At 37.5% G+C, this 25,117-nt stretch overlaps 1 protein-coding gene across 2 annotated transcripts in view; it reads left to right on the top strand.

The window, feature by feature from the left end:
- LOC150081519 (uncharacterized) overlaps window positions 1–25,117 on the top strand; it is a 188,650-nt gene that overhangs the window by 50,794 nt on the left and 112,739 nt on the right. Inside the window, exon 3 of one of the 2 annotated variants that reach the window (XM_090379353.1) lies at window positions 6,619–6,769. In XM_090379353.1, the coding sequence (XP_090235479.1) occupies window positions 6,619–6,769 (151 nt within the window). The remainder of the gene's footprint in view (window positions 1–6,618; window positions 6,770–25,117) is intronic. The other variant, XM_090379354.1, reaches the window with a different exon arrangement.

Raw genomic sequence — 25,117 nt, 5'->3', positions numbered from 1 at the left:
TCAGCAATAACTTCATCCATATAAGATATAATCAGAATAGATGGAAATTATTTCAAAGACCTGCTTAAAGATGGAAGAACCTTGCAACAAGACAAAGGAATAAAAGCAAGCTTTGACCCTAAATCCATGCATGGTGAATAATTGGAAGTATAATTGGAGTTAATTACCCAAAGCTTGATGGGAGCTTTTTGTTTATACCATCTTCAAAGGGGAAGCAAGCAAACACGTGTTGAAGGTGTGTATATAAAGCCCATGCACGTTCCATTGCCGTATTTCCAAAGTGTGGGGGGGGGTTGAGTAGGCGAAAGGAATAGAAGAAGGATAGAGGGAAAATTCCCGCCCCATTGTATTTCACCTACTTACCTACTTTAAGCTCTTCTAAATCAAGGGATTAAGAACAGCTTAAAGGTCTTTTTAGAGAAAGAATATGAAAGTTTCCACTTGGAAATCCAGGGCATAGCTACCCATCCCCCCAGAAATGCTGAATGTAAGAGAATATTCAACCAGGTTAGAAAAAACAAAAACTCAGTTCATATCTTCTCTTTTTGGTGAATCTTTGAAAATGATGCTCCTGACAGCCATGTCTAGGCAGCAGGACCATTGTTATGAACAAAAATTTTGACACAATTTCTTAAGAGAGTAAATTCTACAATATCTTTCTTGAAGCAATCAGAATCAGTTGATGTCTAATAGAATGTCCAAACAGAAATCTGCAGACAGAAAAATGCTAGGTAAGCTAATGTTTAAAATCATATTGCACTGGTAAACAATTCTATGGCTGCATTTTAATATAAAATGTATATTTTTTTGTCAGTGAAATTTAATTTCTACTGCAGTATGGGCTTTAAAAACCCTTCTGGTTTTTTTTTTGTGTAGAAATCTTGCTTTTTTGCAGAAAACAGTCTGTTTTGGCCCAAAAATCTCCCATTTTCCTCCTGCTTACAAATGCCTGATCTCCAGCTTTTTGTAAAGTCAAATGTTATCAGCTGTGACATGTGAGGGGCATTCAAAAAATTACCTACCTAAGGTACTTTCCATAGTTATATTTCAATGAATCATACTAATTTTGATCCCACTATGTTTTTATGTTGTGCTGCTGTAACAGAAGGAAGGAAGACACCTGTATTAAATTATGGATTTTGTTCAGTCATCAAGTTTCTTACTAAAGAAGGAAATGGTCCAAAGGTCATTCATGAAAGGATGGTGGCTATGTGTGGCAACAGTGCATCTTAAGAGTACAAAACAGTTCAAGTCAAAACAATTCAAGTGGGGTTAGAGAGTCCATCGAAGATGATCCATGTCCAGGAAGGCCTGAGACAGCGACCACTCCAGAAATGTGCCAAGCTGTGAAAACCCTTGTGCTGAATGACAGACATTTGAAAGTGTCCCATATCTTTAGGGAATATGACATATTTGAGGGAACAGTTATAACCATCCTTGAACATTTGGAGATGAGTACAGTCAGTGCAAGGTGGGTCCCCAGATTTCTGACTCTGCAGAAGCAATTCAGAGTATGTTGTTGTGAGGAGAATTTAGAGCTTTATGGAAGGGATACTGAAACTTTCATTTCCAGAATTGTTACTGATGATGAAACATGGGTTTATCACTGGAATGCTAAGGCCAAGCAAGAATCAATGCAGTGGAAGCACAAGGAGTCATCCCCACCCAAAATATTTCAGACAACCTTCAGCTGGCAAGATTATGGCCACCATTTTTTTGAATTCTGAGGAAATTTTGTACATTTACTACTTGGAACACAAGCACAGTCACTGGGGAGTCATATGCATCCCTACTGTGCAACCTAAGTGAAGTAATAAAGGAAAAACACTGTGGAAAACTTTCCAGAGGTGTGCTGCTTATTCACAATGACACACCAGTGCAGAGGTAATTTGATGTTGCTGCTGCTTTGAGAGACCGTGACTTAACAAAACTTACCCATCCAGCTTACAGTCTGGATCTGGCCCAAGTGACTATTTCCTGTTTCAACACCTCGAGAAAAAACATATGTGGACATTGCTTTGCTGATGATAATGAACTGATGTCTGTTCTTTCTGCATTTTTTGATGGACAGGACAAAGAATTTTATTTGTCTGGTATTTCCTCATTGCCAAAAAAATGGAACAATTGTATTGAAGTTTGGGCGAGTTACATTGAAAAATAAAAACAGATTTTTGGCTCTCTCATTTCCTTCATAGGTAGGTAGATAATTTACTGAATGCCCTTGTACATGCATGGTGTCCATAAGTTCAGTAAATTGCAGGTGTGTTGTTCTTTGGACCAACAGTGGAAACAATGTATATAAAAAAACATGGGCCGGAAAATATTTCATTAAATAAACAAGTGCCATTAGAAAATTTTCTCAACAGCTTTTAGCACTTCATTTCAAACATAACGTGTGCAGTTAGTAGAGTAGTGGCAAATGATGCATGGAAGCAAGTTTATACAGCATCAGCAAAAAAAAACCAAAACCCACATTATCTGTCTATTTCCTGTTAATTTATATAGATCTTCCTTAAATTTGTTCAACCTCCTACCTCTACAACACTAGATGAAAGTTTGTTCCCACAATCCCCTGTTCACAGCTGTAAGCAGATTTCTGTACGTCTATTCTGTAATCATCCTTCCTCAGTTTAAATTTATGTCCCATCATGTGAATTATCTTAACAAGAGGGAGGAGGCCATCACCATTTAGCTTACTCAGTCCGTTCAAAGCCTTAAGCACTTCAATCAGATCTCTTTGCAGGTGCCTGGTTTCACAGTTTGCACAGCTGTAAGACAAACACTTTAATAACAAAAAGAGTGTTCAAGAAATTTTATTTACATAAAAGTTGAATAAAAGTATAGTTTTGCAAGACAGGGTCCTTATGCCAATTCATTGACGAGGCAACAATTACTGTTAGTGTTACAGTAGAAGCACAGACTTACAAATCAATTATGACACTGTAGAACAGTACTTCACTGTATAAACAACATACTAGAAATGGCTTGCTTACAATGACTGCTGTTACATGCTGAACTTGCTGTCATATAAAAATGCCTTTGTTTTTGTGTTGAATGGGGAAGGTAGTAGTGATAAAAGTGAATTATTCATTCACATTTATGCTTGCAAGTTCAGTCTATTCAGCTGTTGAGAAGAAAATTCTCAACTTGCTCTACTTTATTAATGAAGCTTAGCTCCCCCCCCCACCCATTGTGTTGGTCCATAGAATACACTTTCATTCACTGTGTTCCTATTATGCTGAGATTTTGGCATTGGAATTGTATCTTTTCATTTTTTTTCTTTCACTTCTCTGAATGATGATGTAATATTTTATTTTTATATCCATTTATTACCAACTATATAAGTTGCCTAATGTTGCACAGGTTGCAGTAATAAGATCTTGAAACCCTAACAAGTTTGAATGGAACAGTCTGGCAACTTTGAATATTTTTTTTTTTTTTTTTTGTTTGTCATATGATTTGTGATACCTCTTTCACTTAAAACATTGAAATTTAATATAAGTTAATTTTATGCATATAAAAAAAAAAAAACTGTACTGACAATGGTCAAGTCAAATGTACTCAATTGCAAACTGGCAATTTAGATAGTGCTTGACCAGCATCCATAATACTTAATCATGTAAAGAAATACAAAAGCTTCTACTTTTTAACTTTTGACATCTGCCAATCAAAGCTTTAATCTGGATGTCAGATTAGAATTTTAGAGCCATTCTATAGCAGAAGTGTTTACACATTTATGTATGGAATCCAAACTGCAAATAAACATTCTCACTGTGCTTTATTAGTAGCATATCTACTTTGGTGATTCCTTTTATGTAAGCTATTTCCCCCATAGTTATTTTCTAAGCAGTCAAGCTATAAAATACTAATTAGAAAATTTTAAACTCATTAATTACTGCATTTAAGAAAAATAGCACTTAGGTATTGACTTGTGGCTTAAAAGTTGGACATAGTTTCAGGTCTGTCTCTAAGTGCCATGATCTTTGAACTATAGAAGCTGATGCATACATGTAAACAGGCTCTTTCAACATATACAGTAGCCTTTCAATGACACAGAATTATAGGAGATGAAAAGCACTTAGTTGTTTTTACTATTCTTTTCTATTAAAAATAGGTTATTGTATAAACAACTGCAAAAACACGGTAGGTCTTATCGATGCATTGTTTTACCACTAAAATTTTAACTGAAAAGAAAAAAAAAAGCTTAACTACAGCATTCTTATACTATATTAAATGTCAACATGAATTTATATGTTCACTTTATTTAAAATATTCAGTTAGAAAGGTTTGGAGAGAGATTATTGTAATGTTGCAGTTGGAAGACTTTCAATAAATTTACAGGTAGATTTACTGCCCTTTAAGTTTTTTTTTTTTTTTTTTTTTAAGTAGGAAGAGAAATATCTTCTCTGCAATATCATCATCATTGTTGTTTTTTGTTTCAGCTTCTTGTGTTTCTTTCTGGGAAACTGTTTCTGCATCAGTTAAACACAATTCACCATTTTCAATATTGCAATCAATATTTTTGAAATCATCAAATGGAACTGCTTAATTTATACCCAAAACAGAAATGACAGGATTCCAGCTCTCCACCTTCCTCAAGTTTTTATGACAAAACTTGTTATTAAAAATCCAGCTAAAATAAACAGTTTGCAATTGTGTTGTCAGCAACAGCATACTATGCTTTCCCAGAGCATCATAATCCTCTGTCTTTTGGTTGCACTTTTGTATGAGTTTTTTCTTAAAATAAAGTCTTTTTTTTTTTTTTTTTTTCTGACTAATTCTTTGGTCCCAAGAGCAGAAATATTGATGTGGTGTTTGGGCAGGAATTTAACTATTTGATAGACATCGTGGCTTCAAAGATTTTCCAGTTACCAGAGAGGGGTAGTTTCTCTGTTCCATTCACATTTCCACCCCAAAAGGAGATTTAAATGTTCTTTACTACACTTACCACCATGTGAGAGCCACTTTTCAAAATCATAATTTTATCTAGCAAATGCTTGTGACCAAAAATCCATCTTGTCTGTGTTGAATATGTCATTAGGGCTTTTAGAATTTTGGATAAATTTTTGCACTGTTCATTTCAGATCTCACCACTAATATTTGAGCTTTTTTCATAAATCTTTATGAAAATTATATCCTGTCATTTTTGGAAATTTAGTAGCTATCCAGTATTCACCTTTAATCCTTCATGATTAAGATTTTACAACCTTTGTTCATTATTTTTCACAAATAAGTGTTTTAGTTCCAAGAAAAGACTTTTCTTGGAACTAAAAGAGCCCACTTGAATACATATTGATCTGTATCTAGATAACTTGAGCTTCTCATTTGTTTCTTACTGCTAACATACTGGCTATGTTTTTATGATTGCTTTGAAATTGCACCCTTATTTGGTAGATAAATTGAGAGTGTATTAGGAGGAATCCTAAATTCAGTAATAGTTAATAGACTTCTTGTCCTTTTCCACACTGTGAATAACTTTAATTTTATCTGAAATTAACAATGTCTTTAGTTTTATCTTTGATGCCATCCTGAACAGTGCTGAAAAAGTGTGTGTATATCTAATCTGAAATCATAATCAGAACCAAAACAAGTGAAATCAAAAATGCATCAGCATTGCTTATTACCTCAGTTCATAAATTCACATGAATTGGTATAGTATTATAAATTTGATCTCATATAAACCCAAACTGCTGAAACAATATATTCTAAACAAGCAATAGTTTGAATTAATGAATTCACACCTCAGCTTCTTTAGAATGAAGTCATTGTCTTTCAGCTCACAGAAATGTTGTGTTAACCTAGTTTTTCTGGTCCAATCACAGAAATTTTGCATTATTGAGAACATTTAATTAATGCTCAACTGCATTAAATGCAGTTTGAGCTAACAAGAATTTGAAAGCATTATTTAAAGCATGGAGGTTTTTATTAGGACATGGAGGGGGGGGATGTCAGAGTTTGAGATATTGGGAAATTTGACGGACCCAATTTATTGAGAGTCTGCCATATACATAAAGATTTCAAGAAGTTTTTGTAAGTGCAGGTTTAATGCCTCAAAAATATTTCCATTTATCTTTTTTTTTTGTAATTAGTTAGAATGTAATTGCTGCTATACAGAAGTATGTCTGTGGATTAATAAGAGGAGGATTCATGTGGCTGGAATTCAAATAAATTAATTTTAAAAGGCATGAACAGTCTCTCTCTCTTTCTCATGAAGTATGTTTTAATATTAATTCTGTGCCTCGTAGGTAATATTGTATCCATCATATTAGGACAATGTGTATTAATTACCAATTTAGATCCTTACAAACAATAGTTTTCGATGCTCAAGTTGGAGCCAAAAAGGAATTTTTATAGTGTTATCAAACTATAAAAATTCCTTCTCCAACTTTTGCACTCTAAGAGTGCAAAAAAAAAAAAAAAAATTTTAAATTGTCATCATTTAGTTAAATTTTACTTCTGTCATGCAGTGGAAGCAAAAAAAAAAAAAAAAAAGGTTATTATTTTGATATAAGTTATCCTACAGAAAGAGAGAGAAAAAAAGGCTTTTCAGTTCTTTTATTTCTTTATAATAAGACAGTTTTGAAAATTTTTAATCATTAATCTAAGCATATTTTTCAGGTGAATATACTTTTATATGTACACAGGAAGGTTGTGGAAAATCATTTCTTACATCATATAGTTTGAAGATTCATATAAGAGTTCACACTAAAGAGAAACCATTTGAATGCGATGTAAATGGATGTGCAAAAGCCTTTAATACTCTTTATAGGTAAGTTAACATTGATTGGATGTTCAGTATAATTGAAACAGCATTAGAATATTATTTAGTTCTGTGAATCATTTAAATTACTAAGTTGAAGATTTTGTAATGCATATTTTTCTTTTTTAGTTGGTAAACCACTGCTGCTTAGTGTATGATTATAATATTGATAAATAGTGTAGCTGACCGTCTTGTATGTTGGTGCTATTCTTTGATACTATAGTAGTATTGTACAGTCGGTCCTCGTATAACACGTGTTTACATTACACGAATTCGATCATACACGATTTATAAATAGGGAAACGTTATCTTATATAACACGAACCGAATTCGCTTATGCACGATTCGCCTTTGTGTTTACAAGAAATGGCAGTCGAACGCGGAATCACCCCAACCGAACGCAACACGATAGGAATGAAGAAGATTCTGAAAATGTATTTACGTGTTTTATATCAGTGAAGGGGAAACACATTTCACCATAATAACGTAAAAACCCACACAATTCCAGCTATCGATAATTTGCAATTGCAATTAGATGGAGTTTACGACCAGTTTATAACAGATTCCACTTGCAGAAACGCAACTGGAAATTGTTTTTATTGTTTTATGGTAGTAACCCCTAGAAATGTGCTTTAGTAAAATGTGAGGTGTTAATAGTGTATCTCGGCCTTTATGGTTTTGTTTATTCAGTTGCTACACGCGCGCAGCTTTGTTTATGTGTATTAAGCGTGCCTCCTCGTTTTGTAATTGTGCTTTAAAAATGAGTAAAATACTTAAAAGGTGTGAAAAGGAAGCGTCCTGGCGAAGACACTGCAGATTCAGAGAGAAAAAGAAAACAATATCGATAAACAGAGGCGGACTGGATCAAAAATTCTTACCCGGGAAAATTTATAGTGACCTCATACTACGGTTTATGGCCAAAATCACACTGGCCTCCGGCCCACCGGTATTTCCCGGATAAGGCTTATGGCCAGTCCGCCTCTGTCGATAGAGAAAAAATATGAAATTGTGAAACGCTTTGAGCGAAATGAAAGACTATGTGGTATTGCACGTGCTACAGACCTAAATGAGGCAACGCCGAGAATTACAAAGAATGCAGAGAAAATAAAAACAACTTTCATAGCGGGAACAACTCAAAGTATAATTAAAATCCATTAGATTAAGACAAGAATTGGAAGAGATGGAACGGCTGTCTTTTCTGTTTTTCGATTTTCTATCTGTTTGGATACAATTCCAGCAAAAAACAATTCAAACAAAAAACAAGTTTGCTTACGATAGAAGCAAAAGCATTAGCAATATTTTATTACGTAATAGTCGTAATAAAATACGTAAGCATTTTATTACGACTATTTTATTTAATATAATAATTGTTTTACGAATAAAATACGTATTTTATTCGTAAAAAATACTTTTTTAGCATTAAAAATACTAAAAATACTTTATTATAATATAATAAATAATAAAAAAATATTTTTTATTATTTATTATATTATAATAAAAAATATATTATATTATTTTTATTACGTATTTTAATCGTTATAAAATACGTAAGTATTTTATAACGATTAAAATTACCCGATTATTTATTGTATTTGGTAAAGTTTTGGTTCCAAATGTGTGTTCAATCTTGGGTGGTCGGCACCTAACCCCACTTTTCCCATAGGGCCTGTTGTTTATATTGCACGATTTTGCATTGCACGAGGGTTTCTAGTAACACAACTATCGTGCTATAGGAGGACAGACTGTATCCTGTGAGTTACCAATTATAAATGAATAAATTTTGATGGCTTTTATTTCCACTTGTGCTTTTAATTACACATGAGTTGTTTCAAAGGAATTGAGAATCTCAAATTTATTATGAGTAAACTAAATGAAATACAAAAACTAAAAAATCAAAATTTCGTTTTTTGTAAATGTAACTAAAAAATTTTTTTTCTTAACCTACGAGCATATGAAATTCCTGAACTTGATAGTATAAACCAGTGCTGTGATGCTAAGTCAGTTCTATGTTGATCTCAATATTTTTAAAAGAATAAGAGAAGTTTACGTCAATGTGATACGTAGAACACTTCCATATGATACTCTCCAGATATTAAAACGAATAGTAAAAATTAAATTAAAAAATCAAAAATATTACATTACAGTACATTTTCAATTTTTTAATTTAATTTTTACTATTCGTTTTAATTTATGGAGAGTATCATATGGAAGTGTTCTACATATCATATTGAAGTAAACTTCTTATTCTTTTACAGAAATTCCTGAACACATCATGGGAGCATTTTCAACGTAAATTCAAAACCAAGTAGAGGTGTCATGCTGAGTGGTTTATGGATGTAGTCAGGCATCCATGGAGCCCACATTGAACATTTATAGGTTAGGAAAAAACTTGTTTTAGTTATCATTTTAAGAAGTGTAATTTTGGTTTTTGTATTTTGTTTAGTTTACTTATAATAAATAAATTAATATAATAAACTCATCAAACTTAAACACAATCAAGTTGTGTTGGATGGCAACTTCAGATCCACTGAAATCCATGAGTTGAATCAAGAAACAGGCAATTATATATATGAGGTAACAAAAAGATGACTCAGAATGTCAAACATGTTAGCAAACAAAATCACCACTACAAGTGCAGAAAAATTTGACTGGTATATGAAAATTCCCTTTTAGTAAAATATTTAGAATAAATTATAAACCTAATGTTGTAGAGAGCTTACATAAATTTAAGAAAAATTTAAGTTATATTTAAGAAAAAGTTGGAAAGATAGATTAAATCAGGTGATATATATATTTATTTTTAAGGATGATTGAATGGAACAGGCCTATGGTCTCAGGATTCATATTAAATATACAATAATGCAGTATACAATATTAGATATTAGAGCTAGAAACGGAATTAGAAAATGTGAATTGGAATATCATCGGTTTGGCTGAAACAAGAAGAAGAAATGAATTACTTATAAGTTTATCAAGTGGAAATCTGCTGTACACCAATGGAAACAGTGAAAGGAGTGAAGGTGGAGTTGGGTTTTTGGTCCATAAAGATTTTAAAAACAACATTTTGGAATTCAAAAGTACATCACCAAGGGTGTCAAGACTAATACTCAAGATTTCTAAGAGGTACAAGCTAAAGATTATAATGATTTATGCACCAACATCGAGCCATGATGATGAAGAGGTTGAAGAAATGTACACTGAAATTGAGAGTCTTCTAGATGAGCAGAAAACCCACTACACTATTATTATGGGGGACTTCAATGCTAAGGTTGGAAAAAGGCAAAACAGCGCAGAAAGAGGAACTATAGGAAATTTTGGAATTGGTGAAAGAAATAAAAGAGGTGAAAGACTTGTGGAATTTGCAGAATCTCAAGGAATGTCAGTAATGAACACTTTTTTCAAGAAAAGGGTGAACAAAAAGTGGACATGGAAGAGTCCAAATGGATTAACAACTAATGAAATCGACTTCATCCTCACTAATAGAAGATATATTGTGAATGATGTTACCGTCCTGAATAAGGTAAATGTTGGAAGTGATCACAGAATGGTAAGATGTACACTTGATATAGATGTAGGAAAGGAAAGGAAAAAACTGACTCGAGTAAATAATACAAAGGTCTTTGAAATAACAGAGGAGGAGAAAAAGCAGTATGTACTGGAACTTAAGAACAAGTTTGAGCTTCTGCAGACTGCTCAGGACCAAGATATCGACGAGGAATATTACAACTTTCTGAAAGTGATCAAGCCCAAGAAACCTATAGGGAAACAGAAATCCAAAGAAGAAAAAATTAGTCAAGAAACACTTGTCATGATGAACCAAAGACGACAAATGAAGAGCAAGAAAAACACTGACAGGGAGAAAATTGAGTATACTGAGTTATGCAAAGCCATTAGAAAGAGACTCAGAGAGGACATAAGAAGATTTAACACAAGAAAAGTAGAACAAGCATTAAGGGAAAACAAAGGATTTAAATCAGCAGCCATGAGCAGTAATACAGAAAGACAAATGATACTGAAACTGAAGAATAGCGATGGTGTACTTATAAACAGCAGAGAAGGCATAATTCAAATAGCAGAAGACTACTATAGAGAATTATACAAGGAGCGAGGGACTGATAACAGCAGTGGGGAAGATGGATTGCAAAGTAGCAACACATACGACATACCCGATATTCTTCCTGATGAGGTAGAACATGCATTGAAGAAAATGAAGAATCGGAAAGCCCCGGGGGAAGATGAAGTCACTGTAGAGTTGTTAAAATTGGGAGGAAGAGACATAACACAAAAACTGGCAAGGCTCTTCACAAAGTGCATTAGAAAAGGTGTGATGCCTAAGCAGTGGAATAATGCAATCATAGTTTTGCTGCATAAGAAAGGAGATAAATCAGAAATTGGAAATTATAGACCAATTAGCTTGTTATCCCATATCTACAAGTTGTTCACAAGGGTCATTACTAACAGATTAGAAAGAATACTTGATGAGAATCAACCGAAAGAGCAAGCTGGCTTTAGGACAGGATTCTCAACTATGGATCACCTTCACGTAATATCACAGCTGATGGAGAAAGCAAATGAATATAAAACACCATTATGCCTGGCATTTGTGGATTATGAAAAGGCATTTGACTCCATACAGCATAAGGCAATGTTTCGGGCACTGGAAAGACAAGGCATAGATACTCCATATATTATGATTTTGAAGAAAATATATGAGAGTGCTACATCCTTTATTAGACTAGACAAAGACAGTAGCAAATTTAAAATCGAGAAAGGAGTTCGACAAGGAGACACAATATCTCCGAAGCTGTTTACTGCTGCCCTTGAGGAAGCTTTCAGAAGATTAGACTGGTCGCAGAAAGGAGTCAATGTGAACGGAGAGTACCTAAACCATTTACGATTTGCAGATGACATTGTGGTCATAAGCCACGATCCCAAAGAATTAGAGGAAAATCTTAATCAGTTATGCACAGTTAGTAATGATTTTGGACTAAAGATGAATATGGCTAAAACAAAAGTAATGATGAACAAGTATGCCATGGAAAGGGAAATAATGATTGAAGGAGCAGTAATTGAAAAGGTGGAGTCATATACTTATCTGGGACAAGTTATTAGCTGTAATATTGATAAATGGCTGGAAGTCAAGAGAAGAATAAATTTTGGATGGATAGCATTCAGGAAATATAGTCACATACTGAAGAGCAATATCCGAGTTTGTCTGAAACGTAAAATAATGAATCAATGTATACTCCCCACCATGACTTATGGAAGTGAAACTTGGGCACTCACCAAAAGAATGGAAGAGAAGCTAAGAACTACACAGCGAAGAATGGAACGAATTATATTGGGAATCAGACTGTTAGATAAGAAGAGAAACACATGGATTAGGCAGCAAACTCAAGTAAAGGACATTCTTATCAAAACTAAAGAACTAAAATGGTCTTGGGCAGGACACATAGCTCGAAGACATGATGACAGATGGACTAAGAAAATAACAGAATGGTACCCAAGAGGAGCTAGAAGAAAACCTGGAAGACAAAGGCGGAGATGGATAGATGAAATTCATGAGTTTTTGAGTAGTAAATGGATGGCCAGTGCTCAAAACAGAAGGAACTGGAAAGTTGCTGGAGAGGCCTTCATCCTGCAGTGGATTGAAAATGGCTGATGATGATGATGATGAATGCAGTATCACTGAGAAAACAGATAAAATAAAACAGGTTGAAGTAAAAATTCTTTAATAATAAACTTGGGGACAAGTTAAAATAAAATAAGATAAAAGTAACAAATCACAATATCTTTCGGACAGAGAACGCCCTTCTTCAGTTGTGAACGTTATTAAAAAGTATAGAATGTCAAGTGCTCAGCTATGGTTGTCATGCAAGGTGAAAACCATGTTGATACAGGTGCAAGCAACAATTAGTTGTTGGAAGTGGAGGCTTGCAATTGTAGCTGCAACACTTAGCTATACTGCTTGCACCTACATTTGTCATTTTGGAGGATGGATGTGATCTCCTCTATTCCGGTTAAAGGAATCGCTACAACACAAGATGTGGAGGGTGCCTCCGTAGCCAGGTGGGCAGGAGCAGCAGTGTGCAGCACATGTTTCTTGATTAGACTCGGGGTTTGAGCCCGTAACCACCAAATACAGAGGATGCCGAAAGGTCAAGGAATGACTACTGCATATCCCCGGAGCAATATGGCCTCAGTTGCTAATGCTCCTAAAAACCAAATAACAACAACAAGATGTGGAGTGATTCCAACCAGACACAATGATGGTAGTGGCAGAATCAGTCGATAATCTCGACGTCGTGCCATGGGTCGATGTCATCCTGGGTAGACCAGAAGTGCTTAGTGATTGCTGTGTTCCACATCCGTGGAATGAATTGCTTTCTCATGCTCAGAGACTCAGTTTGAGTCTTCTGCCAGTTTCACCAGTGTAGCAGCCAGTGCAGTCATGCCAGGAAATGCGGTACACTAAGCCGCTCTGTAGGAGGGGGGAATCGGTGTCTTAACCCTTGAAATGAGGGACCACAATCTTCTGCCTGGAAACTGTAAGCACTTTACCCATGAGCCTGTAAGACCCTAGAAGGCTGCTGCGACAGTTCGGATAGTAAGGGATAAAGGCGGTCGAGGTGGGGTCATCACTGCATGTGACCCTATGGTTGGCAATGTGGTCACGAGCTTGTAGGTAACACCTATCTAAGGCACTGGCAGGTTGTTGATACTTTCAACAACTAATTGTTGCCTGCACCTGTAACAAGTGCCCCTGTATACATAAAGGCCAAGGGAATATACCAAACAAGACTCGACTATGGAAGCACGCCCTAAACAGTATAACCAACTAAAAGTTCAGTTCACACAGCTCAACGCGCAAAGGTCTAGGGCGGTTGCCGCCCAGTTGGTAAAAAAGGCCAACGAAGAAAATGTCGACATTATGCTCGTGCAAGAGCCGTATACACACAGCAAAAAGGTCAGGGGATACCCCATGCAATACAAGATTGTGCATACTGATGCTGAAACCCCGTGGGCAGCCATCCTAGTTAGAAATCCGGATTACACAGTGACTAAACTATCAAACTACTGCCTCCCCTGGGCTGCGTGTGCCCACATAGTCACCGCACTAGGGGAATTTTATGCTGTCTCAATATACAGTCGACCGGGGGAAGATATCCTCCCAACAATTAACTACCTACAGACCATGCACACAGAATTTCTGAACGCCAAAATAATTGTAGGCGCAGACGTAAACTGCCGCTCATCGGCATGGTATAGCGAAACCCCAGGACGGAGAGGCGTTGTGAACGGGCAGCATCTGGAAGAGTACCTCACAAACAGTTGCTATAATATACTTAACCAGCCAAACAACCTCCCAACCTTCTCCAGTACTATGTGGGAGACAACAATTGATGTCACCCTTGCCACAAGATCCGTCACTGATCACATCACAGCCTGGACAGTAACGGAAAACTGGACAACATCGGACCACAGAGCAATAACCTTCCAACTAAACCGAACAATAGCCAGAAGCACAACACCTAGACAAATACAGCACAGATACGCCATAGGAAAAGCAGACTGGCCCAAATTCCAACAAACCATACGGGTGGCCGCCCACACATTCAATACAGAAGAGACAACCCCAGACCAACACCAGGCAAAACTGGTGAGACTTATCACAGAAGCGGCAGACAAATCTATCAAAAGAAAGAAACCATCTCCGGGGGCGATACCCTGGTGGAACCTTGAGCTTCAGCAACTAAGGCAGGTAGCAAACACCTGTCGGAAAAAATTCCAGCGGGCTAGACGTGATTGGCCTACTGCAGAAGTAGAGGCGCTCCGGGAACGATACCGTACTGCAAGGAATCAATATACAGCAAAAATCAGAGAAAGAAAACAGCGTACATGGGAGCACCTAGTTTCCACGACAGGAAATGACAACCCCTGGGGAGTGGTCTATCGGGTAACTACAAATAGGCTTCCCAGAGGCGAGGTACTCCCAGCAATGAGGAAACCGCAAGGGGGGTTCACAAAGACGTGGCACGAAACTGTCAACAATATTTTGGATGCTATGTTTCTGGAGCACACTGATCCCGCTACACCAGAACAAGCACTGCTCTGCCAACAGAACAGGATATACACAACCCAGCAAATTGAGGAACCTTTCACCAAGATTGAGTTGGAAATCGTGGCGTCCAAGCTGAGAAACAAAACGTCCCCAAGGGAAGATCTCCTAGAGCCAGAGATTATCAAGAAAGCAGTGGACACTATCCCGGAGGAAATACTGAAACTATACAATAAATGCCTCAAAGAAGGCTACTTCCCGTGCAGTTGGAGGGTGGCGACGCTCCGGTTAATCTTGAAGAATCCCACGAAGAGGCAGGACCTCCCAGGGTCCTATCGCCCGATAGCGCTCCTGACAGTTTTCAGCAAGCTTCTTGAACATCTCCTGCGAAACAGGATAGAAAAGCACTATAGAAACGCAGGCCTAGAGTCACCCAAACAATTTGGATTTCGAAAAGGATACTCCACCACCGATGCCCTACGCAGCATCATCAACGCTGCAACAGAAACAGACCGCAAATACTTTCTTGCCATTGCGGTTGACTTTGCCGGGGCGTTTGACACCCTCTGGTGGCCAAGCATTCTCAGCAGGCTCCGGGAGGCCAAACTCCCAAGTAATCTATACAATTGCATCAGCAGTTACCTATGTGACAGGTCAGTAAAAGTCACTGCTCCTTACTGTACAATAACCAGACGCATCTACAGAGGATGCCCATAGGGCTCCGTCCTGGGCCCACTGCTCTGGAACGTGGTCCTGGACGGATTCCTCAACCTCAACCTCGGAAATGCAACCTCCCATGCGTATGCGGATGACCTTGTCCTGACACTGGCAGAAAACTCCAGGGCACAGCTGGAAAACACAGCAAACCGGGCGCTCGCCACTCTACAACAATAGGCTGACGAAAATAACCTGAAGATATCATCCACTAAGACAAGCTCCATCCTACTTCGGGAAACCCTGGACACCAGGAGACCCCCCAAATAAAAGTACAAGGAACCACCGTCAAGCTGACCACAGAAATGAAATTTCTTGGGGTTATCCTTGATAGAAACCTGTCCTTCACTCCCCATCTTAACTATCTCGGAAATAAAATCAGAAATTACTCGTCACTATTTGCAAGAATCACCCGCAAGGACTGGGGCATAAAGAAGAAAACCCTTGCTCTTTTTCACAAAACTGTGTTCCTGCCAGTCATCCTCTATGCCTCCGGTGTCTGGTACAAGAAAGCAATCACTGCAACTAATAAAAGAAAACTAGAAACCATACAGAGGTACATCTTACTGACTATCTCACGAGCTTGCAAAACAGTGAGTACACACGCGCTTCAGGTGCTCACAGGTGCCCTCCCCTTGGACCTGGAAGTGATACACAGTGGACTCCTCTACAGCCTTTCCAGAGGCATACCGGATACCTGCCTAAATTTCACATTAAATGTAGGCAGCGTACCGAAAATAGAGAAAAGAAGACTAACTGTACATCTTCAGCAAACCTGGCAAACACGGTGGCAAAACTCGACAAAAGGGCAAATAATGCGAAAATTCCTCCCAACTGTCTCGGCCGTATACCCAAAATACCCAAGCTGGCTCTCCCCAGGATTGCTGGCCACGTACCTCCTAACTGGCCACGTACCTCCTAACTGGCCACGGCGCCATCAGATTCAAACTAATGACCTTTGGACTGAGCAACACTGCCCTCTGTCATTGTGGCTTAGTGGAAACGTGGGAGCATTTAATGTACCACTGCAAGCTTTATGAAGACCTCCGATGCCGACTAATTACAGAATTACATTATGTACCAGAGAATCAAGAGGAACGCTTATTGGAGGAGGAGCACAGCTACAAAGCACTGGCAAACTTTGCACAAGATCTTTTTCACAGAAGGCATACTCTTCCGCCCCCACAGCCACAATAGCGTTTCTCAGGCCCACAGTATATGACTTTGCAAACAACCATATAAGGTGCACGGACAGTCACCATCAAGACAATCCACAAAGGGATTGCATCCCAGGAAGAAACAGCATAAAAAAAAAAAAAAAAACACCCGGACTCGACAAATTCGGATCCAACAAATGGACCCAGGATCCAATAACTAATGACCATGACTCCAGATAGAGACATAAGTACAGACTGGACTAAATATCCACAACTATGGACCGGACTAAGGCACCTGTCCTGCTGCCAAGTGACAACCACAGACAGGAACCTACACACGGATGGGACAACAAGGACCTGACTCAAGCAGACATGCAGCCGCAAGGCCATATGGCGACCTGTGCCGGCTCCCTTGCCGGGCACACTTTCCTCCCTTCCCTGGCAGAGGGGGAGGCGACAGCCTTCTTGTCGCCTCCCCCCTGCCATCCCACATCTTTCTCTCTGGTGGGGCATGGGCATGCCCCACTGGCACATGCTGGGGTCGTCTACTCTATTGACCCCAGTCTTTCCTAGCCTTCAGTCTCCTCCCCTCTCTATCTCTATCTCAGCGCAAGACCCACACCAAAATTCTAGCTTCTCTAAATTATTTCGCCCTCTCCTCGGCCATTAAATTTTCAAATGCAACCCCTTCAAACCGGGAAACATGTATGTGATCAACATACAACGTGCGAAATTTTTTTTTTTTTTTTTTTTTTTAAGGTCCTAGCCACTGAAATCTCAGGAAATTAGGTGGCAGGACCTGCCAGAGTAAATTAATTATAATACTGGTGTACCTGGTCTGCCTCCACGGGGCAAAAGTGGGGCAACGTTCGGCCTCAGTAGGGGTCCAGCGGCTAAATGACCAGATGAACAACGGTACACGACACTACATATGAACAATATCCATACACTTTTAAATCTCTGGCATTTCCAGCAAACTGGCACATCCATCACAATGTAAACAACGCGGAGATGGGGGAAACCCCTGGTGCCGTATGACCCTAAATACACTTTACACTGTATCATGTGGTTTTCACCTCACATGACCACCATAGCTGAGCACATGACATTCTGTACTTTTTGTAATAATGTTTACAACTGTAGAAGGGCATCCTTCATCCAAAAGCTATTATGATTTGTTACTTTTATCTTATAATTTGTCCACAAGTTTATTATTAAAGAAAATTTTTACTTCAACCTGTTTTATTTTATATGTTTTCTCAGCAATACTGCATTATTATATATTTAAGGTTGATTGCCTTAAATAATATAATAATTATATATTCTTGTCTGGGAGGCGTTATCTTGGATGGACGTACACAACTCTAGATATTGGAAGGCAGTAGTGTAACCGGTGCAAGCTACTGTACTGAGGTAATTATTCTCCATGTGTGTTGGTTCCAAGGTGCCATTGGCCCTGAGTTCATGTATGGATGATAACGGCACTTCAGTTTCTTTTTCTTTTTTTTTAAATAATAATACTAAAATCGCCCAGGAGGTCCAGAAGCATACTGGAGAGACCATCAGCATGATTACTATATACTGGCCATTGCATCAAGATAGTTTTCGCGGACAAGGTGCAGCATGCAAACTCATAATCATAACACTCGGTGCCCAATGATAGTTGCAACATTGCTCTGCTTGCAGAAACTGAACATTGGTGGGGTGGAAATACAGAGTAATGAATAACAGTACGATATATCCTTGCTAATTTGACGTTGGACTATTCAACATACAATTTTGACTTGGGGCTAGTCTTGTCTACTTCGAAAAGACCGTTCATACCAACTCAGCCAAACATCATTTTAACGAAACTGAATGGGCTATAAATGATTTATTACTATAAAGTATATAATATTATTATACGGGATATGCCTCCTTTAAATTTTACATTTTTATTCACTTCCTGGAGAATTGCATGCTGCGCAGAGACTGATTTGCAGGGAATTCATGCACCTCGAACTCTCACTTTGAGCTGTGTTTACCTGGCATAAAGTACTGGGCAAGAGTAAACTAAATACAGCCACTCCCCGATTTATGTAAGGGTTGCGTTCCGCGGAACTCTATGTAAGTCGGAATTTCCCTAAATGCTTATGCAGCACTTGCAACCATGCGTGCTGAATTTGATTGAAGCAAAAAGAAATGTTTGACGAACATGTAAATAGAATTATTTATTCAATTTTTTTAATCTCATGTGCAGGAAAAATTACAAAAGTGTACAAAATTTCAAAATTATCAAATTACAAAAAGAGAGAGGAGATAGGCATAACGTCAGCAAGTTTTACCTTTTGGGCATCATTGCCAGAATTAACTCTCCAGCTGATAAGCACACTGCCGCGGAAGTTGAGGGCTGTGGAGATTTAAAGAGGTTTTTCCCAATACATCACAAAATTTCTCTGCAGCTGCAGAATCAGCTATGGTGACTTCAGTGCATACTTTAATGTTTTGGAAACCAGCACAATGCGTGAACCACCCGTTGCTTGCCATAAACTTGGCTTGGGGTTCGCTGTACTTATCCTTAATATCTTCATAAATGCTTCTTGCTTTTCTTGAATGGCCACTGAACTCAGGGACGCTTGCTTCTGAATCTGATTTTCCATCCATATGATTAATAGCTTTTCCATCTTCGATATATAGCACCTGAATGGTGTTTTGTGATCACTGTTGATCTTAAATGCGTTCTTTGTCCTTTAATAGTATTCACTGTTGAAGCAGCGAGACCTAACTCCATGCAATAGATGACAAACTTTGTCCTGCCTCGTACTTCTTAATTAATCATCTTCATTTCTAAATCAATTTTGTTTTGTTTCCTAGCAGTGCCAGCACTTGTACTTTCCGTTGGTCCTTTTCCCTTCATCATTGTAATACGTAAATAGGAATGAAGAGAGAATCCTGAAATTTTATTTGTTTTTTTATATGATTGAAGATTTCAGTGAAGGGAATTCACTTCACCATAATACCTACAGGCCAAGAGGTACCGACACCAGACAGCAGGGTCCATTGCAAACCAGCTGCACAGGAAGCAGGATATCGTGGTTTACCGTGGCCAGGCAACTCCACAAAGGTGGACTGTTTTCCCGACAGCCTGTATGCTGTGTCCCTTTAACACCTGCCCATTGGAGACACCATTTACAGTGGTGCATCAAACACAAGGACTGGACAGCACCGCAATCGGGTAAGGTACTCTTTACTGATGAGAGTAGATTCAGTCTTAGCAGCGATTCTGTACATCAGCTAATCTGGCGAGAGGTTGGCACACAGTATCACGCTGCAAACATCACTGAAAGGGATCAGTATGGCAGGTGAGGTGTTCTTGTCTGGGAGGCGTTATCTTGGATGGACGTACACAACTCCAGATATTGGAAGGCGTCTGTTCCAAGGTGCCATTGGCCTAGAGTTCGTATATGGATGATAACGCCACACCTAATCTCACTGCAGATGTTGATATGCTTTTGGAAAGTGGGCACATTGTTTGTATGGATTGCCCTGTCTAAATTCCATTGAACACATATGGGACTCTCTGGGGAGATGCCTAGTGGCACGTCCACACCCACCAGAAAATGTTCACCAGCTGAAGATGGCGCTAACGGAGGAATGGACGATGTTACTGCAAGAACTTATCAACAACATTGTTCTAAGTATGGACTGGCAGTGCAAAGTCTGCATCGACGTTAGGGGTGGCCATATCTCCTACTGAGGACCACCTCTTCCCTTTGTTCCATCTTTGGCAGTGATGCATTTGTATCATGGCAGCCAGTGCTCTGTTGCCATTTTTGAATAAAGTCTCTCTGTACCGTTTTGTTTCCACTGTTATGTTGGTGTTGTTTCCTTCCTCATTTTTATACCTCACGAGGTTCCTTTGGTATGCTTTTCCCATATCCAGGCCACCCCTATGAGAAGCTACAGGTGAAAACCTGACTGGTCCTTAAGTTTTGCACACCAGAGTATGCATAAATGTAACATTTTTTGATATCAAAGTTACATTTTTTAAAGGGAAAGTTAAATTTCAGATAATTTTGTTTGGTCTAAACAAATTTGGTCTTAATTTATGTTTGGTCTAAAAGTTCATCACACTAAATTCATGGGAAAATTTTCTGAAATGATAATTTTCAGCCTGCTCTTACCCAGTATTTTAGAAACTAGAATCTTGCAACAAGGGACTGCATAGCAGGCTGCAAACAACAGTGCTTAGCTGATTTTTTGCCAGAGTGGAAGGTAACTGCATTTCATGTTATGTGGAATATTACACTGTCACCAGAGCACAGTGTGTGTAATTTAGAATCAAAAATTGTATCATATCTCATATCCAATTTTTTATACAGTTTTTTTTAGCTTATACTGTATTAACTCTTTACCACTAATGTTTGATTTCAGAACCATAAATGCTAGCATATTGCCCAAAAGACTTTTTTTTTTTTTATATATATACTGTTTTTTGAAATCAGAATCAAGAAATTAAATAATTCTTTTATTAAAATACACAAGAAAAACTTCTAATATATTACAAGAAAAATAAAAATTAAGTTATTATGAGTATTCCTGAAATTGAAATTGTTAAAGATACACAATGATATTAGTAATCTTGCATACAATATTTTGAAATTTTCTTTATTCACTGTGACCTTTCTCTTCATTGTTATCACTAGATGGTTTGTAAGCCTCTCCAAAGCAGGGATACCAGATCTGTAGACAGTGAAAAGAGTGCATCAGAAATGACTTGTCAAAATTTTTTTTAATGCAGTGAAAGTGTTACACCTATCATTTATTAAAACAAAACAAGAACCTTCATCTCTGATGCTAGGGAATAGGAAAATCCTTTGTGAAGATTTAGAGGAATATTGGAAATAGTAGTGGGTTTGGTGGAAGACAATGCCTAGAGTACAGCACAGTGCCCTCTAGATATTATGCTTCAACAATTGTATTTACATAAACTAAATATAGAATGTAAACAATTCTTGTTATCAGTTCATATTACTTCTCCCACTGTTTTCAGGGTAAATAGCAACTTGAATTCAATTTTAACCCTTAACCACTAAAGTTTGATTTTGGGAACATGAGTACTAGGTGGATAATGTGCCACCTGAGACACACCAGTATTTCTTTGGTTAATTAAAGGACAAAAATGGGCACATGTGTAGTGTAGTAATAGAAGTGAAATTATTTGGTGTGCTACGTCAGTGCTCATTCATTATCAAAAAAAAAAAAAAAGGAAACATTTAAATTGCATGCTGCTTATACAAAAGGAACAACTACAAAGTACCTAAAAGAAATTTTAAAAAATTATGTAATTATTTCAGCCGTAATTTATTAAGACTTATTTTTGTATATTAATATTAGTAGTGGCAAATGTTTCTTGAGCTATTCCAGCAGTGTCTGCACTGCTCAGAGAACTTATTGTTGGACTGCACAAATACCCCTGGGTCTTTTTTTTTTTTTTTTTTATTCTCCAATAAAAAAAAACATAACTACCCAGTTGGTATGTTATTCTGCAATATTACTGCTATCTGTATGCAGTACTTTGCATTTATCAATGCTAAACCTCAATTGCCACTTCTCAGCCCATCTGTATAATCTGTCAAGACCTTTATCCAGTCCTTGATATGCCTTCATCAGTATCATTATTGATGAAGGCATATCTGTTTTCTGAGTTCAGATCAATTTTTCAATAAATATTGAAAACAATGAAGGGCACTAATAGTGAATCATGGGTAACCACTCTCTGTCTCCTGCTACTCAACCATACATTTTATCCAAAGCAGTAACTTGCCTCTAATTTTCATACTTATACAATGTCAATTTTTTGCATCCAACTCCTGTATGACTACATAGCTACATTCCCTTTCAGCTATTCAATTTGATCAGACAAGATCTTTCTTTAACAAATCCATTCTCTGATTGATCTATAAGTGTGTTGCTGTTGAGGTGATTCTGCATTACATCTTTATCCATTGACTCCAATATTTTTCTGAAATGGAAGTCAGGCTTAGTGGTCGGTAATTACTCATTTCACCCTATGGCCTCCCTTTCTGAAAAGGAGAAATCTTAACACATCTCCAATTTGTGGAAACCACCTCTGAATCCAAGGAAATTCTCATAATAATAGCTAAAGATTTACTTGCTTATTTTGCTGCTCCTTTTAATTTAGTTGGAGAGGTTCCATTAGCTCCCAGTGCCTTATTTAATTTTAGCTTCAATTTCTCTTCCACTTTACTTTCAGTTATCATAAAGTCATTTAGCTCCCATTCACTTAGAATTTGTTATACTTCTGGTATCACCATCCCTAAAAACTTCTTTGTGAGTAATTATTAGTTAGAAATAATTATTTAGTTTGTTAACAAACTGAACGAGATCATCAGTAGGTGCCCACTCATATTTAGTGGATCACTGTGTTTCTTTCTTTTCCTTCTAGTGTTAATACAAGCAAAGAATTCTTTGGTACTTTTCTTTATGTTCTTATTTAAAGACTTTTTAATCTGCCTTACCTCCTGACCTGCATGCCTAACCTCCTGAGTGTCATGATTACAAAGTATTTTATACTTTAGGTTTCCGTGTCCCCTGGTAATCGATAACACTGGTTTACATTGTATCTGGGGTTTGAGTAAAAGTATGTGGCAGTTATTCATGCATGTTTACTGATTACTGAACCTATAAGTCCATTTGTTTCTATCACGTAAAGATTTTTCACAATTCATTAACAAAATATTGCCTAGGTATATGCAAATGTGTACATAACTATAGTACAAGTTTTATACCCCTATATTCGTAATCAGTATCAGATATTTGCCTCAAATTCAACAGATTGTGCATGTTTAACCCATAACTACACACACTGCAAATTAGTCGACCTTGACCCAGGAAGGTAGATGGCTCCCCACCTCGCTCTTCCGGCCCATCTGTGATTCCCAAAATTTTATTTTCCGAGTGGAGTATGGGAGACTCCTGTGTGTAGTTGTGTAGTTACAGGTTAAACTTGTCTGAGCCTGCACTCACTTGTTTGTACAGTCCACTCAACCACAGAACCTCTATAAGTGGCACATCCCTTATGCGGTCACAGTACTCCTGTAAAAACCATCGTGAGCTCTCATTGTGTGTTAGTTTTCTTTTAGTATGGCAACCAGAAAGTGTATAAACAGTCCCGACATATTTTGTTACATATGTGGTTGTTTTGTTCCTGTAAAGCAGAGGCAAAATATTACTGATTTTGTAAAAAAATCATATTATGCATACTTTGACATAAAACTAGGTGATCAGGATAAATCGTGGGAACCACAAAGTATGCCATACGTGTGTTGAACATCTTAGAAAATGGAGTCAAGGAAAAAAAGGTGTGCTTGCCATTTGCTATTCCTATGGTGTGGCACGAGCCAGTAAGCCCTGCCAAATGTTACTTTTGTGTATGTGACATTAAAGGTTACAATTCAAAAAATAAAAAGGACATAAAATATCCAGATCTACCGTCAACCATAAGACCGGTTCCGCATGGACCTGATCTGCCTGTAAAACCTCCACCAGAAACTTTGGAGCCCACATCTTCTTCCACCAAAGCAGAAGCTAAAGAGTTTCTTCAAAAAGGCCTCTAAGGTTGGGAGAGTACATATCCAGAATTTAAAACAAATACACCAACCGTTTAATTATAATGGTTTAATACTAGAAACTAAAATGTACCAAACGGTACTACACTGTAAAATGATATATGCAAAAGACTGATTTACAAAATACAGTCGGTCCTCGTATAACACGTGTTTACATTACACGAATTCGATCATACACGATTTATAAATAGGGGAACGATATCTTATATAACATGCACGATTCGCCTTTGTGTTTACAAGAAATGGCAGTTGAACGCGGAATCACCCCAACCGAACGCAACACGATAGGAATGAAGAAGATTCTGAAAATGTATTTATGTGTTTTATATCAGTGAAGGAGAAACACATTTCACCATAATAACGTAAAAACCAACACAATTCCAGCTATCGATAATTTGCAATTGCAATTAGATGGAGTTTACGACCAGTTTATAACAGATTCCACAAGCAGGAACGTAACTGGAAATTGTTTTTATTGTTTTATGGTAGTAACCCCCAGAAATGTGCTTTAGTAAAATGTGGGATGTTAATAGTGTATCTCGGGTTTTACAGTGTTGTTTATTCAGTTGCTATACGTGAGCAGCTTTGTTTATGTGTATTAAGCGTACCTCCTCGTTTTATAATTGCGCTTTATTCCCTAAAAATTAGTAAAATACTTAAAAGGTGTGAAAAGGAAGCGTCCTGGCAAAGACACTGCAGATTCAGAGAGAGGAAAAAAAAAAAAAAGCAATATCGATAAACAGAGGCGGATTGGGTCAAAAATTCTTACCTGGGAAAATTTATAGTGGCCTCATAC

Source organism: Mastigoproctus giganteus, chromosome 8 (genome assembly GCF_048544385.1).
Source record: "Mastigoproctus giganteus isolate SK-2022 chromosome 8, ASM4854438v1, whole genome shotgun sequence".
NCBI classification, from domain to species: domain Eukaryota; kingdom Metazoa; phylum Arthropoda; class Arachnida; order Uropygi; family Thelyphonidae; genus Mastigoproctus; species Mastigoproctus giganteus.
This window is presented reverse-complemented; position numbering and strand designations above follow the sequence as displayed.